Source organism: Rhinichthys klamathensis, unplaced genomic scaffold, assembly GCF_029890125.1.
Source record: "Rhinichthys klamathensis goyatoka isolate OS25496 unplaced genomic scaffold, OSU_Roscu_1.1 h1tg000303l_1, whole genome shotgun sequence".
Classification (NCBI taxonomy): Eukaryota; Metazoa; Chordata; class Actinopteri; order Cypriniformes; family Leuciscidae; genus Rhinichthys; species Rhinichthys klamathensis.
Window position 1 is genome coordinate 2,095,321 of NW_026606822.1, and position 17,873 is coordinate 2,113,193.

A 17,873-nucleotide genomic window follows, 5' to 3' on the forward strand; every position below is an offset into this window, starting at 1 on the left:
TAGTTTCTCTACACAGCAGTGGTGAACCAATACAGGTTTTTCCAATGGCTAATATCAACAGATTCTACAAAGCAGGGTAGCCGAAATAATACAGTAAATATATATATATATATATGTGTGTGTGTGTGTGTGTGTGTGTGTGTGTGTGTGTGTGTGTGATATAATATAATACAGATATAAATATAATGATAGAAAATAAGAACAAAAATGACTGGATCTACTCAATCATACCCTAAAATTCATGACTGCTTCTGTCTCCTGGTGCTTTAAATGTACTGATGAAGTGCAATGGGAGAAATGTGAGGTTAATCACATTTAGAGGTTTGTTTACAGAGTCACACACACCACGTGAGGAGCTTTAAACACATGACCTGAGCTTTTCCTCTGTGTGCGAGTGTGCACGACAGGGATGAGCAATATCTTGATATTCATTCCTAATTTTATGGTTACCAAACTCGTCATAAATGTATCATGAAAATTAAATATTGCTCAGCCCTACACTCTTAAAAATAAAGGTTCTTTATTTTTGGAATCTGTGGCACAATTGTTTAAATGTTATTTACGCTAAAAAACATGGTTCTTTTAAGAACGGTTAACTGAAAGGTTATTTGGAAAACCCAACATAGTTCTTCTATAGCATCACTGCGAAAACCTCATGTTTATGGACAATTTGCAGCCCTTCTCAGTCTCAAAAATACACACAGCTACATGTTTAGCATTCCACTGACAGGAGAGCACTCTGACAGCTGCGTGCAGGACGCAATAGCAAGGCGTGTAGAAGCATACATCTCTGACATCATCGACCCATTGCTAACAATAACCTCAGGTGTCCTTTGTGCCACCTGATCTTCTGCAATCCAAGATGGCATGCAAGACAGATGTACGGTTATTATCATAGGTTTCTTCAGAAGTACTTCAGACGTGTTTATAATAATGTTGTTTGCTCACATTAGATGAAGAATCATATGACCTGGTGAATACTACTAACTTTATCTCAGTGACCACCTATTTAGACACTTTTGGTTGAAGAAAAACCAATAATAATCACTGGTGATAAAAACACCTGAGAACAGAACATTCCAACAGTTTAAATAACATTTTCTTGATTAAAAAGACTAAAATCCTGACTAAGGTTGTGTATTACTAAGGTTCATTAACATTTAGAGAACACCTAATGAGTGAGTCGAAATCGCATTTTTGATTAGATTAATAGAAATAGATCCATCAAATAACAGATAAACGAATGTTGCACAAGCGACACAGTAATTCTAAACAACCTCTGCAAATCAGTTTATATGCTGCGTATGCATCTTTGGGATTTAAGCAATTCTTATCAGTGTTGTGAAACTCAATTAAGTCCTTTGACCTTCCGAGAAAAGAGATGATCCCTGGTCATTGAGTGCATTGACCTTGTGCTGCATGTGTGTTTAGATGCTCTAAGGCCATTGCACCTTCAAACATAGCCTATAGTGAAGGATAAAAAGAACCCAGGTTGGGCAGGAGAGCTTAAGGCTGGGGTCATCTGAAGTTTAAAGGGCAAAGGTCAGTAGGTCTGTTGATAAATCCCACCGCCTGTCTGCTAGACAAATGGCTTAGGAAACATACAGCTCTATTTGAAGTATGTTACAGGAGCCTGTTTCCTCTTACAGAACTTTAAATGGAATTCAAGCCAACAGAGAGAAATGCGAAAGAGTGATAAACTAAACATTGTGAAAAAAACTGACTTGGCCAGTAAGCAACTTCTCAAAACACGATAAAGTTTATATAAAGTAGAACCAAGTGGAATGACCCATGCACATTTCTGAAAAGTAGCACAGCTCTGGCGTTTGGCTTGAACTTGTTAAACACATAAACCTCATTTAAATGCAGAAAAGGGAGGTGAGGGTAAAATAACCCAGAGCCAATCAGACAAAGTTGTGTGTGTGCCAGAGAGACTTTCCCTCAGGTCTAGAAATCCCGAGCGGTTGGAAGCTATGATGTCATCATAAGCAGACACCTTCTCTCCATAAACACAAGCAGGAGGCAGGTGTGCAGGTTTTCTGGGAAAGTAGGGCAAAGTAACCTTAATAATAATAATAATAATGAGGATGATGACGGTTAGTCACGGATCCAATACAGTACTGCCTCCTGAATGAAGGCTAAGCGCCCACAAGGATCTCACTGTTAACCAATGAGAGCATGGCAACGTGTGAATGTAGACCTGGGGCCGGCTGCATAAACTGCTTAGACTAGTCTTTAAAGTTATTCTTCTAACTTTTTAAGGCCAGTTACATTAAAAAGGTAGCTTGGTCTAATTTAAATTGGAAAAGTAAGACTGATTTCCCCTTGGTTAACTGCTAATTATTCAAACTAGTTATTAAGACAGTCTTAACATAGTGGCTAAATTTATGCAACAGGTCCCTGGTTTGTATACTATTTAGCATATCAGGTCTAAATAATAGTATGCAAATAAAATTAGGAAGTTAATTATCAATGTATTAACTCAGATCAAATATAAACAAATACAATTGAATTCATTTTAAAAAATTTAGTTAATTCAAACACTAGAGAGAGCAGAAAATCCAGAGCTCTGGTTCTTCCTACCATCTCAAACACAGCGGCAACGGTATTGGAATACTAATGCGCATGAATTTTAATAATTCAGAACCAATGCTCTTTTTCTTCAAGATCTCCACACAGAGGCGTCCAAGTCTTCTGAGCGGTCTGCCCCCATAGACCTCCGAGTAACACAAATGCAAGTTATGAAGATGAATGTGCACTCCGAGACGCATCACAGGTCTAGACGCCATATTTATTTTCATTTTCTCACCATCTGTGTGAGTTACAGCAGTAAATCAAACGGCACAACGATGGGTTTATGGATGTGCAGTGGTGATATAAAAGCGCTCGCCTCTGAATCACTTATGCTAACACTTCATTCGGCCCCTATCTTATGATTCAGACTGTCAAGACAAGGCCATGTTTTCCTCATTCTGCTGCAGATGACTAACATCATAGTGAAGGACTCTCTTAGAGGGAGCTGGCAAACCTGACCACGCTTCTCTTTGTCGACAACAACAGATTTATAAACGATTCTCATGATGGATGTAGCTAGGGATGGCCCGATACCGATACTGGCATCGGGGATCGGGCCGATACTGTCCTAATATACTCGTACTCGTACTCATAAAAATTCGCCGATACCACGCACCGATACCACGTACATTTTGCAAAACGAAACTGGCCGCCGCGAGTGCTTTGTCGAGGTGAACTGAGGCATAGGAAAGTATAATGTCGGCGGTTTGGGCTCATTTCAAGATAAGGGATGATGACAACAGCAAGGCAGACTGTGAGTTATGTTCAGCTAAGGTGTCGAGAGGAGGGAAAGAAAGTACATCGTTTAACACCAGCAATCTAAACATCTGAAGACGCATCATAGATCTGATGGCCGAGCGCGCGCGCGGGTGGTAATGCACTCACTCTGTGTGTGCGGGTTACGGGAGAATAAAACGATTCGCGGGACTCCCGCAAACTAGAAATATCTATGGATAAAACATAAAAACTAAAAGATTTTTATTCATCTCTTGCAGAAAAGCAACAAGAACAACTACAACAAAATAGAAACGATTTACAGGACAGAGTTTCTATTCATAACATGGTTACAGCGTTGAGCGATGTAGCCAATCACAGACATATGTGTTGATTTCTGGAACGCAATGGCCAATCAGAAGCATTTAAGATAGACTCCCCTCACCGCTCAAAACGGACTTTTTTGTTCAGTGCTGAATTCTGTATGCTGGCAAATCCTCTAATTATAACAAACAAAGTGTGGATATTATGAAAGATTGATTGTGCAGTCAGCTTCATTAATAATAAATGAGATGTGTGAGATCGTGATGAACTGTCAGCTTTTAGGATTTATTAAGGGAGCGCACTTTGCGCGCATTCAGTCATGCCAGACCATGCACGCAGTAGCCTGCTTGCTTTTATGTTAAATTAACAGTGGTTTGTGTGTTAATACATTTATTATTTTACTAATTTTTATTTATTTTTAGACTTGTTAAAACAAGCAGAGAAGAAAATAAAAACAGTCTTCTAACCTGTGTTCTAAAATAGTCGTCTTCTTTTCTGGGAGCCTATTACTTTTGCGGTAGAAATATCGGTATCGGTACTCGGTATCGGCAAGTACACAAATGTAAATACTCGTACTCGTATCGGTTTGAAAAAAAATGGTATCGGGCCATCCCTAGATGTAGCGTTCCCAAATGCAAATTATAAGCAACTCAAACACGCAGCACTTGCAGAGCAGCATTTACTGTGAATCGAAACTGAAAACACAGTGCTGTTATATGTAGCGTGTCAGACTATATTTATATAACTACATCACAACCGTTGGGATTTGATGATCGCACAAATCCAGATCACATTCTCGCCACCATGCATTGTCAAAATAAATTTTTTTTTTTTAAAGGTACCGGGCAACTGGCGAGTAACACAGAGTAACACACATTTGGTGCTTTGAACCCTGTTTAACATGCTAATAGTGTTCCTCAGATGGTGCCACGAGCTTGTGCAGTGCTGTTAGAAGCAATCTGTTCATGAAATAAATATATTAGAAAACGTTTATTTAGTAATTGTTTATGGCCATTTAGCGATTTTAATCATCATACAGCACCCCCTCAAAAAAATCTTTCTTGGATTTACACAATTCACTTGGTTGGAAAATACGGAAATCCATATAAATATGGAGAGAGAAAAAAAAATCATATCCCTGAGGGAGGAACTACAAATTAAAGAAATGATTTTCATTTAGGGAGTAAATAAAACCAAGTTACTGGCTAGTTGGAAATACAAAATAATGCATGGTTGAAAATGCAAATATAAGACCACCACTGATCCAACCAAGGAGATACAAACAGTCTGCTAAAGAGTTACTAATACATTTGAAGAAAGTATCTTGCGAGAGGAAACATGTCCAGCCTAATTATACAGATCTTGCTTTTCATTTTTCAGAATCAGTGACTGAAACCAAAAGACACTGGATCAAAGGTCATATTACTCCTAAATACCAGACAAGACAGATTGTGCAGCCGCAGCACCCTTCTATATGAAAGGGAGTGTATGACCACAGGGTGTTTTCCCAATGTTGAGAAAGATGGCATGCCAATTGAAGGAAGGATGGGGGATCTCTTTCCTCTCTGAGAGTTTGTGTGGCCTTGAGCTATGAGCTATTCTGGTGACAATGTTCTGTCAAAAACTGCTCATTTCCTCAAATTACAGAAACATGCATAAAAGCACATTTTAACAAACTACTTTTTTATGAAATTGGATCTCATTTTTGTTATTGGTGGACCTCATGTGATTGACAGGTTTTCCCATCCTCGCACCAGTAAACACGTCATCAGAGAAGAGATGAGATGTCACTGCAAGCGGGAGGGGAAGATATTTTGATACATTTTCAAAATGTGATTTAAAAAAAATCTTTTTTAAATCTAAGAACATATTAAAATTGAGAAATTGATATTTCCAACCCAGCCCTAAATTCTAATATGCTGGTTCGGTGTTCAAGAAACATTATCAATGTTAAAAAAAAGTTGTGTTGCTTAATTATTTTTGTGGAATTTATGATAATTTTTTTTCAGAATTCTTTGACGAATAGAAAGTTCAAAAGAACAGAATTGAGTTGAAATAGAAATATTTTGTGACCATGTTAAATTATTTACTGTCACTTTTGATTAATTTAATCCATCCTTGCTGAATAAAAGTATAAATGTATCTCTTAAAAAGTAAAATAATATATATCTTTATATCTTAGGTGATCATATCTAACTCGTCATTTTATGATTTATACTGTATGTATGAGCACACTGAAAACTGATGTTTCAAAAGTCACTTTTATCACATCCTCTGGAAATGTTGAATAAGCGTTTGAGTGAGGGTGGATGCAGAATATAGATCAGCGGGCGTTTTGACCCCTCAAAGCAGCAGTGAACAGCGAATGACTGTTCAGTCTCTTACTGCTGCCCACACACAGCTGAAGCAGACGAGACCCACCATAATGACAGAACGCATCTGCATACGCATCCATCTTTCTCAACGCCTTTATTCCATGCATTCAATGCATCTGGATGTGATGAACTCGTCTGGTGCCACATTCCACCACTCTCAAAATTATCCCAACAGTATTCAAATCTTATTCAAAATCTCTGTTAACTATTTAATACACAAAGCTGAATCTCACACAAACATGTCCACACCATGTTTCACACACTACAATAAAAGAAAGTAATAAATCTGTATAGTGAATAATTGACGGGTGTTTGAGATTTCTCCACCGGCATAACTCTTGGACAAAGTTTGCACTTTGCTTGTGTGATATCCACTGGCTTGCCTTCATGGTTTAAAACTGAAATATTTCCAACATTGCAACGTGACATTTTTCTTGATCAACAACTCCATCTTTGCTTGCAAAACGATGGAAAATGATCAATTTTTAAGGTAATAAAAATCTAAAAAGCACATAAAATTACTAAAACTAAAAATGAATATTAAAAATACAATGATCGTATATATAATATAATAAACAGATATTTTTTTGTAATACTTTTTCTTGATCAACAACTCCATCTTTGCTTGCAAAACGATGGAAAATGATCAATTTTGAAGTAATACAAATCTAAAAAGCACATAAAATTACTAAAACTAAAAAATTAAAAATGAATATTAAAAATACAATGATCGTATATATAATATAATAAACAGATTTTTTTTTGTAATACTTGCAATACAATTTTTATTCTGCATTACCGTAATGAAAATTTGAGGATGAATGTGATGATTCTGCAAACAAGCTTCCTTTTTCTTATGCAAACTATATATTTTTTTCTTTTGATTTTGGGGTGAATTATGACCTTGACATGTTTTATAGGTTTATAGGTATTCTCCCAAAAAAAAGTGTATTTGGATTTGTTGGTAAAACTATATCCTCATCATTCCGTTACTTGGTTAACTCTTGGCTAGATTTTTTTAATGTGGGTGCACAATGCAGTTTGACCAGGGCCAAGATCACCAAGGTTGATGCCATGACAACAGAGGGCGTGGTATTATGACAACACAAGGTGTGGTGCCAACAGAAGTCATGGGCATATCCTATTGTGTTTAGACAAAGAGATCTGAGGCAGTAATTTGAGAAAGTGTGTGTGTGTGTTTGTGTGTGTGTGTGTGTATAACAAGACAACAGGACTTTATATGTTGCAACTCACACAACATTATTAAGACATTATTTACCCAAGGTGTTCAGCCTCTGTGACTTTCATTTAATGATTTCCTATATAAGTGGTCAGATCTTACCTTTTTTAACTTTCTTCTGCAGTTTAATGGTGTCTGAAGATTTCTTCTTGATATCTGCACGTGCCTTCTTATATTCTAAAAAAAAAAAAAAAAAACACGGGCAGGAAAAAATGACCATTAGCCTCTTCGGTGGAGGCAAAAGATACATTTTAATTAAGGCAGTTGTTCAAATCCCAAATCTTAAATATGAGCAACAATAACTCTGCCTTCCTTAGCAAGCACTGATAATAAATTATTCACAAAGATGTCAAACGAAACGACCCCTTAGCAACCCTAGACAGCCGTGTTGGAGATTGTGTGGGTGTAGCTGCGTATTTACCAGCGAGTTGCAAAGCAAGTGATTGAACGCCTATTTTATATGACATAATGGATTGTTCTTATGAATAAATGATCCATTATGAGCAGTGATATAACTGTCTGAGGGACTCCCACAGAGCCAAGAGCCATTTAATAATTAACAGTGTGCAGATAATAGGACAGGTTTTCCGACACTGGTGTTCTTAAAGGGGTGGTGATATCATTTTATTTATTTATTTTTGCTAGGGCTTGTTATTGACACATATTTCACGATTTGATTCGATTTCAATTCACAAGCTTGTGATTCGAATAAATATTGATTAATTTGGATATATAGCATGTACAATACATGGCAAATTTTCTAGGCTACATTACTACAATATTTAATATTAACAGATTTGTATACAAAAACTTAAATTGCACACAAGTTTTTTTTTTATGACAGCTACAATTTAAAACACATTAGATACTGAAAAACAGTAAAAAATATATATATAATGAATATCTAACATGGTGCATATATTTAGCTAAATATATGTACCTGACTAACGAGTTCATGGTCACTGAATGGCTTTTCTGAGGTAAATGTAACATTACGTGACATTGTTTACAAATTGACGTCTTTCCGCGGTTGAAACACTGATTGAGTGATTGTACTGTACACTGACTGTACTGTATCTTTTAACATAGCTTTTGATGTTCATTCGTGATTATTCCGTGCACTAATGTAGTTAAGAGGAAGCGATGATTAGTTCACTGATGCTTCGCTTGATCTGAGGCGGCAACAGTGATCTTTCACGCCACATTAAAGGTATTTTAAAGGTAACGGTATTTATTCTTTGAATTTCGTAATAAAATGGACAGAATTGAAATCTGAGACTTTGTTTCAAATCAAAAGTAAACAAAGCTTATTGTGATTTATTAGATGGGAAGCACGCCATACATTTTTGTTCATTCATCACCTGAAAACAGCATCGACTAAAAGATCGATTCTTGGGATTTAAGAAACGATATCAGTTCATAAAATTGAGAATCGATTAAAATCGAGAAATTTATATATTTTTTTACCCAGCCCTACTTTTTGCCCTGAGGTCCACTTCAAGTTTTTGTGCCAAAACAATCATAATTTAGTTTTTATAGGGATTTTCCTTCTTTGCTACTATACTCTTAAAGGGATAGTTCACCTGAAAATTAAAATTCTGTCATGATTTTCTCACCCCCATGCCGTTCCAAACCCGCAAAATCTCTGGTTAATTTTCTTAAAATTCATATGGATTAATTTTACAATGCCTATATGAACTTTTTTGATCTTCTAAGTTTTTAACCAAAGATTTATGGGTTTGGAATGACATGGCGGTGAATAAAAGATGAAAGAATTCACATTTGTTGGGTAAACTATCCCTTTAAGACCTCATTGTAAACTTTTTCTTTGTTAATTTTTTTTATTCAGCTTGAGTCAACTTTTTGTTTTCAGGTAAACTCTTCCTTTGAATTCAACCCTACTTAGCTTGAAACACTTCCATTATAGGATTAAAACGATACTTTACCTCCTGCCAACTTTTTGTACACAAAGATTAAATACTAAACCTGTCGAATACCGATTATATCACACAGGGAAGGAGGCCGATACCTTTGGCATGGTCTTTATCCAGCTGACTGGCAACCTTCTTCCACTCTTCAATTTTCAGTTCCAGAGGAGTGATCAAGTTATCCATGAGAGCTCTACACACACACACACACGCACACAGTTAAAGTTGTCCATACAGGTAATGAATTGTATAATACATAATCTTCATTACCAATTTAACTAATCAGCTTATGAAAAACAAACAAGTAAATAGTCATACGTGGTGAACAGTTTGAGCTTGTTCTCAATGCTTCTGTGTCTCATACACATCCTGGTCAAAGCTGATCCGATCTCTTTCGTCGCTCCTGGAGGGAAAAAAGAGAAAGGAAATTAATATCAATGTCCTTAATCTCACAATCTTCTATTCTGAGCTCCATCAGAATCTGCTAAATGCCAAGAGGAAAAACACGTTGCTTAAGAGTTCTGAAAGAACAGTTTCATCACATTGTTCTCTCCTCTCTTTCATCCTTTCTTTCCCCACTCTTTCTTTAATAAGTGGCTGAATGGTCTTCATTTTGTAACATTTCTCAGACAGCTTGCAACATAACGCATCTTATCTTTCACAGGAATGTATGGTTCAAACAAAGCAACACAAATTTCTCATGAATGCGGATTAAAGGAATTGAAACCAAAAATGAAACTTCTGTCATCATTTACAAACACTCATGTTGTTCTAAACCCAAATGACTTACTTACTTTTAACTGAGTCATCAGATAAGATCGGACTGAAATGAATGATTTGCTCACAAGACAGAAGACATAGTTAACCAGTCATATGGACTACTTGAAATCATCAGTAGCCCTTTACTGTAATTGCATGGAAAAGAGCATGGAAAACAGTCAAACTTTCTTCCACGGAAGAATGAAAGTCAGTCCAACTGGTTTGGATTGACATGAAAGCGAGTAAATAACGGCAGAAATATCATTCCATTGAGGTGGGTAATTACGTTACACTCAGGATCTGTAAAAGAGGCACATGAAGCACATTTGACCTAGTTTCTTTCAGCACAGGCCTTGTACCTGCATCAGGGCAATCTGACCCAGAAGAGGGGAGGACGGGACACACATGACATCTCGACCGAGTTGCATTTCTTCTCTAAATACAAAACGCCTCTAATGAGAGAAATAGAACTGGGAACTAAGGAAAATAAACTCTTCATTCTGTACAATTAACATATACGTTTTATAGGTTACACTACATTTCAAAAACAGCATCGGTATTTTTGAAAGGAATTAATATTTATTCAGCAAAGATGCATTCAATTGATAAAAAGTGACAGTACATATATTTAAAATATTACAAAAGATTTCGATTTTAAACAAATTATGTTCTTTTGAACTTTTTATTATAGAGTTCTTTCTATTATATTCTCTTATATATAAAGAATCTTTTTTAACCTTTTTATATTATGCATTGCAATGTAATAATGTTTCTCTGACCAGCCAATCAGCATATTAGAATGATTTCTGAAGGATCATGTGACACTGAAGACTGGAGTAATGATGCTAAAAAATTCAGCGTTGCATCACAGGAATATATTCATTTTAAATATATTAGAAATAGAAAACAGTTATTTTAAAATGCAATCATATTTCACAATTATTAAGTTGTTGTTTTTTATACACTGAATTGAATAAACTATAAAACAACTCACAATGCACGGTTTTATATCAAACTCTTCAGTGCCGTAATATTGGGGAATTAGTGCTGCGGCCCCAAAGTTTTAAACAGGTCAATTACTTTGCTTCTGCATAATCACACTAATGCATCACTGCACCAAAGCCTCCAGCCTGGAGAGAGAGACCGCACATTTATCAAGAGACCGCTCACACAAGACAGGGTGCCAGAAAAAGCAGCTCTTCAACACCCCCTAAAGCCTATGCACTCATTATCATTGGTTAGTAACAACTCAGTTTAGCCAGAACAAAATTAGATCGCTCCCATTATGATCAACAAAAGTTGTTTACAGTGGAAGCTTCTTCATCTAGCTAAAATTAATCAATTTAGCAATACAATCACAATGTGTGAAAAGATTGTTATGCATTGTATTCCTTGCTTATATCACAATGATTCCTTTGCCTTTCTAATGATTCTCTTTCTAGGTAATAAAAACTGGAAAAACAATCTCTCACATCACATCAGTAAAGCCAGCCCATTTTAGGGCCACACACACTGCTGGACTTTGTTTGACTTTTCCCAAACTAAAGTCAGCTAAGGAAACGAAAACAAAAAGATGCTACATTTTAGGGCTAACACTTGTACAGCTGAGAAGCACAGCTCAAAAAAGCTATATTTAATCACTAATCTGAGAGGAATGGATCTATAAACTTGATAACAACTGAGGTAAACATCTGGGAAGGCATAGACTAAACTGGCTTACTATTAGCATGTATGATAAATTACTCGGAATAATTCTGATAACAAAACCTGATGAACTAGTTAGATTATGCATTACATCGCAATGATACATCCATTATCCCGCCCACCCATAAACGGTCACATTTTCTGATGAGTCGGAAACTCAAATTACATAATTGCTTTTAAAATACTCAAAGTGAGTCACAGTGACTGAAATATTCAAATAAATTAAGTTAAGCCATTAAATCATAATCACATATGCTTTAAACTGGACGGCTGACTGTGTTTGAACAGGATGTAGACGACGCAATATGCAATTTGTGCACAGAACAAGTTCTCTTATTGGCTGTAAAACCTGCCATTCATCTGCCGTTAACACTTACTTCTCCTTGTCTCTCAATCATTGAGCCCTCTTCAAAATAATCAAACAATTCATTGAAACAAAAGTGAGAAGGAACACAATTCCGCCTGCTTTCACACTGTCCCACTGGCTTTGAAAGTGGACTCAGATCTCTTTTGAAGAAAAGGCCCTCGCTCACTCTACTTTTCACTCACTCTGATAAAATAATTAAATTCCATATTATAATTTTATTATATAACAGTAAAATAAAATGTCAATTATAATAATACTTTTTTTTTTTTTTTTTTTTTTTTTTTTACATTTCACTTTCTGTGTGTATTAGCTCCTCATTCCAAATCTGGAGAAATGTGGTCCACTGCTCAATTTTCCCACAAAACTTGTATTTTGCCATGGCTTATTGCATTTAAACGTTCAAATATATACAAAATGATGTAAAAATGCCCATGTCGCCGGGTATTTTGGTGAATAGTCAGTTTTGGAATGTAAATAGAAAAATAAATTGCACGTGTGACAGTATGGATTCGTGCATAAGCTCTTAAAGTGACAGCAACCTAATAAACCTGAACCTGCTGAACCAAAGACAAAATCACTCGCTGCTCTTGACTGAATAACTTTTGTAACTTTAACTGTAAGCATTAATCTGCGTTTCATTAAAAAAAATTATGAGATAAATTATCTGTATGGCAGTATACATGGCAGTTTTCCCCATGGTATCGAAAATGGTATCGATATATTTCAAGGTACCATATCGAAGTTGGAAATTCAATTATGGTGACAACTAGGGCTGTGTTGATAAAATCGATTCACCAATTCTGAATCGATTTTCATATTAATTTCTAAAGATTAATCCGTAACTCAGAGGATCGATTTAATAACAGGCTTACATTTTCCCCGTGAACTTTAACTTGCCGCGACTGGGAAGACCCCTGTATGCGCATTGAAAGGCTTTCACTCAGCGCGCACACTGTTACAACAACGGGCTTTGAGTGAGTCATTCGTTCATTCAACGAACACGTTCAAAAAAGCTGATTCATTAAAAGAGATGTAATGAAACAAGGTGTTAATTATTTTTAACTTTGAGTTCCACTTTTCAAGGCTCAGCTGAGCAGCAATGCGTCGCATGGGTAACGCTGAAGCTGATGCTTCACTTATTAGTAGGGGTGTGCCGGTTTCAGAATTGGTGATGACGGTTATGACGTGAGTCAAATGTGACGGTTCGTAACATAACCGTGGGGGGGGGGGGGGGTGAATAACTGTTCGTCTGTTATAGAACAACTAAGCAGACACTGATTAGCTACTGTCGTTTATTTAACATGAACAGCAAGACAACAAGAAGTGAATGTGCTTTCCATTAAATGTATCACACAGTAAACAAATCCTTAACAAACAAAACAAACAAACGTTGCAATGAACGTGTTTTGTTTTAAATAAATCACACACAGTAAACAAAACCTTAACGAAAAAACTTTGGAATGAACTTTGCGATTTAGACGCGCAAACTGCGTGCCGGTGCGGTGAGACGTTCATGCTCGGGCAGATTCGGCTTGAAGTCGGTCACCCTCGAACGCGGCGCCACGCGCGCTGTTACAAAAAAAGCCGTGCACACAGCCAAGCGAAATGGGGTCTTGCCGGTCTTGCGCACCGAACGCGTCATTTTTGCCGCGCGCACCTTCGCGATCGTGCGGATGCGTCGAGTATAAACAAGGCTTTACTCCGTGTCAGCGCGCGCTCTGATCGGTAAAGGTACACAGACCTCTCCCGAATCATCTCCAGCAGTAGCAGCCTCCGTTTCCCTCGTAAGATGATATTAGTATTTAAACATTCTCTATGATAAAAAATGTTTGTAAAAAATATTTTAATAGCACGGTTTTGGCGGTTATAGAGTTCTAATGACGGTGTTCAACTATAACCGTCGGTCTCACGGTTATATAATAACCGTCACACCCCTACTTATTAGAGACCAATATGGCATTGATTCAATGCGTGACTCGCTGATTTTATTTCCCCGCGGCTTCCTCGCGCTGTGGAATGCTGACCAGCGCTGCTGCTGACGCGCATTTATGGTAAATACCCGTGACGTGAACGTTAAAAGGATGATACGACAAATATTTCGCTTTCCTTTGACACGGCAACCTTTTTCACGAATACATATGACTTCAAAGACAGACGCAGGTAATCCGCACGCGCTCTGCCGATCTCTCTCATTCACTGTCTGTGCGAAGCCTCTGTAGGCTACACATCACCACGATAAACAGTCTTGTTTGTTTTCATTATGAACTTGTTTAACATTCAATACACATGCATGAAGTTCAAAACAAGCAGTTAAATGTCTATAATAGCCTAATAGTATCAATATGTTGCATAACTACAGTCCTGTAATTCAGGTAACAGCTGGAAAAAACAAAAACACTTATCTAAATCTCGAAAATCGGATCAGATCGGATCGGATCGAATAATGATAATCGATTCAAGATCTTGAGAATCGGAATCGAATCGATTCTTGAAATTTGAATCGAAACCCAGCTCTAGTGACAACACTATAACAAACAATAACGCACAAGTAAAGTGAACATTGCATGCATAATGCAAGTTAAAAGTGCAATGTTCGAGCATTCACATTCGTCCAAATTTACACTTTGAGACACCCTACATATCTCCCATTAAAATTAAATACATTACTATTACTGAAGTTAATTCTATAATCCTATAACTAAAGTCTATTCTTGATAAGGTTCTCTTTTTTCCCCAATGAAACTACATCTGTCACTGTACTTCCTGGTAAGCATTTCCCTGGTCTATAGCCAGGGGCAGCAAATGTGTGCTCTCTGTTCCACCGGCAGGAGTTCGACTAGACATGTCATATCATGCACCTCACTGGTCTTTCTGTACAGAAACTACTGCCACAAACTGGTCTCTGCTGACGTTTTGAGTCAACTCACTCTGGGGAGGTGGGACGTCAAGTCACACCCTGAAGCCTCGGGCTAACGCTCAATGAGCCGCATTACTGCATTACATTTCACACGCAAGATCTCAACACGTTATCTGCTGGGGGTTCGTTGAGTTGAGACATTAAACGTTTTCAGATGTCTCTGATGTCAATCAACCGGTGTTGAATAAAGGGAGCTCAAAAGACACAAACTTTGTAACAACAGTTCTCTAACTCTATAATTACAGGTGTTTGAGTATAAACCCATTGCCAATTCAAAAACAGTTTGAAATTTGTTCTTCCCTTTTTTAATTCCTTATAAGAGTAACAGATCAAGCTGATTACACCATTCTGTATATTCTTGGGATAAAACTTTACCACCATGCCAATTTTCCAGCCACTTTAAAGCAACTGTTATGCTTGGTGGAAACCACAATAGGGAGAGTTCAATTAATTTAACCGCTCGTTTCTGTCTGAATCAGATTATTTAAAATCTTTTGTGGCTATGTATTCAAAACATTACCAAACAATCGCATAGCCTACATCTTTTTAAACCAGTTGAGATGGAGTTGTGGCCTAGCGGTTAACGCACATGTTCTGACACATTCATTAAGATCTGTAGGTTCGAATCTAGCTCCAAATCCTGTCTTTTACCCATAAATTGCAGTTCCCTCTCTCCTGTCAAATACATCTGGGGGCAAAATTATGGAGATAAAGAAGGTAGCATATTTGGGCTGAGCAAGGAGCCCGTTTGTGATTTCTGTTCCCATAAAAGCAATGTTATTAAGATATACACCAAATTTTACATAAGGCCAGGTTGCTATCAAAATCATGGATTATTACAATTAAAGAAGAATAAAAAAAAAAAAGTCTAATACTTCAAAATCCATTCAGTAGATTTACAATGGTATCAGATGGTAATGCGAGGGTTATTTAAAATATAAAGGTATTCAATTATTACTAATTCATATACCATGTGGTATTACCATAGGACAATTTCAAAAGAAAACCATTGCACTAAAATTATATTTTTGGATAAATGTCTTTAACCTATACATACATTATATATAATTGATTATATATATTTTTATTGTTTACATGTTTTATTTGAATAAAATAACAATTATATATAATATTAAAAAAAATAATTAATTATTCATAAATTATAGATAAAATGTGCATTTATGTATAAACCCCAAACAAGACCTATGAAAAAAAAAAAACGTGCAAGAATCAAATCTAGTCTTTCTGAAACCACATTAAAACATTCAAGCACTCAGATCTGTGTGTCTAATACAAAAAGGTTCTTCACTTTTCTTGCCAATATGATGCATGATCTCCATTAAACCTCTTAATCACACAAAGACGGTCTTTATCACTGACGGAGAGTCGGTACGTTTCCGTCAGCACTCAAATACTTTCCACTCGCTTGTGCCGTTAGAAAAGAGTTCATAACTCAACATAAAGCCAAGCCTTTGCACACCACCTCAGAAGAACAACACACTCAGTAACGCACACCTAGCTGGCGGCCTCATCACCTTAAACGGTCAAAATCGTGTTTGCTCAAGAGCAATAAACTTTTCCACCTTTTCCTCAATGGAAAAGCTTCTGCTTAGCCACAATTTAATTCCCCTGCACGTAAGCTGGCTGTATGAAGAGATCTAAAGAGGACAGAAAGCGCATTGGGCCAGCATTCACAGCGCTCCGTTTCAATCTCAGATTCTCTATCGAGTTTTCTGACCGCGGGTCAGTCACAATATATTCATTCAGATAGAGAGAGAGGCCTGAAGAATGAAACCTTAGTTAACAAGCACTCACTGCTGTCTGTGATATGATGCTTAAAAGAGGCCATTCTGTGGACAAAGACGACCATTCACACAGACACAGCACACCTTGATCACACTCACACATACACAATGACAGACACTCATAGTCACACTAGAGATGGCTAAAGTTCTGCAAGTATAAAAATAATAAAACATAAATGTGTTCAGCATATGAGTTTTTCCTGTAGCATAATTATAATAATAAAAAATATTTAAAACAATTTAAAAAGATGCAATGCTCATAATAACAACATTGCATTAGAATATCATCCACCTAAACTTTGCTACTGGGAGAAGATTTAGTAATAAAACATTATGTGTCTCTCCTTAGGGTTAGACTATTTCATTGTACTGACATCAGCGAGCGAACACCAGAGGTCTACACTCCCAGCTGGTCTCCTTGAAAAACTGCTGAACCTTAATGACCCCACATGAGGAAGTGAAATATTAAGAGCGTCTTAATGGTTTTTTGCAAGCAAATCTGATTAGCATCATTGCGTGAATCCGTTAAGTGCAATCTTCATACACAATGGTGCACTTTTCTCAGCAGTATAAAAAAGCCTTTTTTTTGTACTGTAAATTGTTCATAAAAATGTATAATCACATAACTATTATATAATATAATAATTATTATATAAAATTGAACTTTATAATATATATATATATATATATATTAAAAAAATTAATGTCTTTTTCAGGATCAAAAATAAATGACAGCCTGCAAAAAAAGAAGGGATTTCATAGGCATTGCATTGTCACGAAAGACACGTACAAGATTTTATTACAAAAACATGACGTGTAAACAGCCTTTAAAATGTCAGGAAAGGGTAAATATATGCAGGCAAACAATGAAATATTCTCTACAGGGATGGAATCAATTAGCTAGTCTAAATCTTATTCGATCTGGTTGAGAGGGAAAATATCAACATTCAGCAAAATAACTTTATTGTGGGGTTTTTTTGTTATAAAAAAGTTTTGCAATAAAACCCATCTTATGTATTAGTAAGAAATTCTGGTAGAAATCACATTCAGAGAGGCATTCCTCCCTCTTTAACACTTCAAGATTTCAACAGCACCAAGTTTAGTATCATGTGACGTCAGATGAAGGTGCAATACAAGGAAAAGCTCTTGTCTATATAAGGCATCTG

At 36.6% G+C, this 17,873-nt stretch overlaps 1 protein-coding gene across 3 annotated transcripts in view; it reads right to left on the minus strand.

Moving 5' to 3' along the window:
- mtss1 (MTSS I-BAR domain containing 1) overlaps window positions 1-17,873 on the minus strand; it is a 66,327-nt gene that overhangs the window by 12,534 nt on the left and 35,920 nt on the right. For all 3 annotated transcript variants that reach the window (XM_056270467.1, XM_056270469.1, XM_056270468.1), the window contains exons 4-6: window positions 9,474-9,558; window positions 9,257-9,348; window positions 7,330-7,404 (exon numbers count right to left, since the gene is read on the minus strand). In XM_056270467.1, coding sequence (XP_056126442.1) covers window positions 7,330-7,404; window positions 9,257-9,348; window positions 9,474-9,558 — 252 coding nt within the window. The remainder of the gene's footprint in view (window positions 1-7,329; window positions 7,405-9,256; window positions 9,349-9,473; window positions 9,559-17,873) is intronic.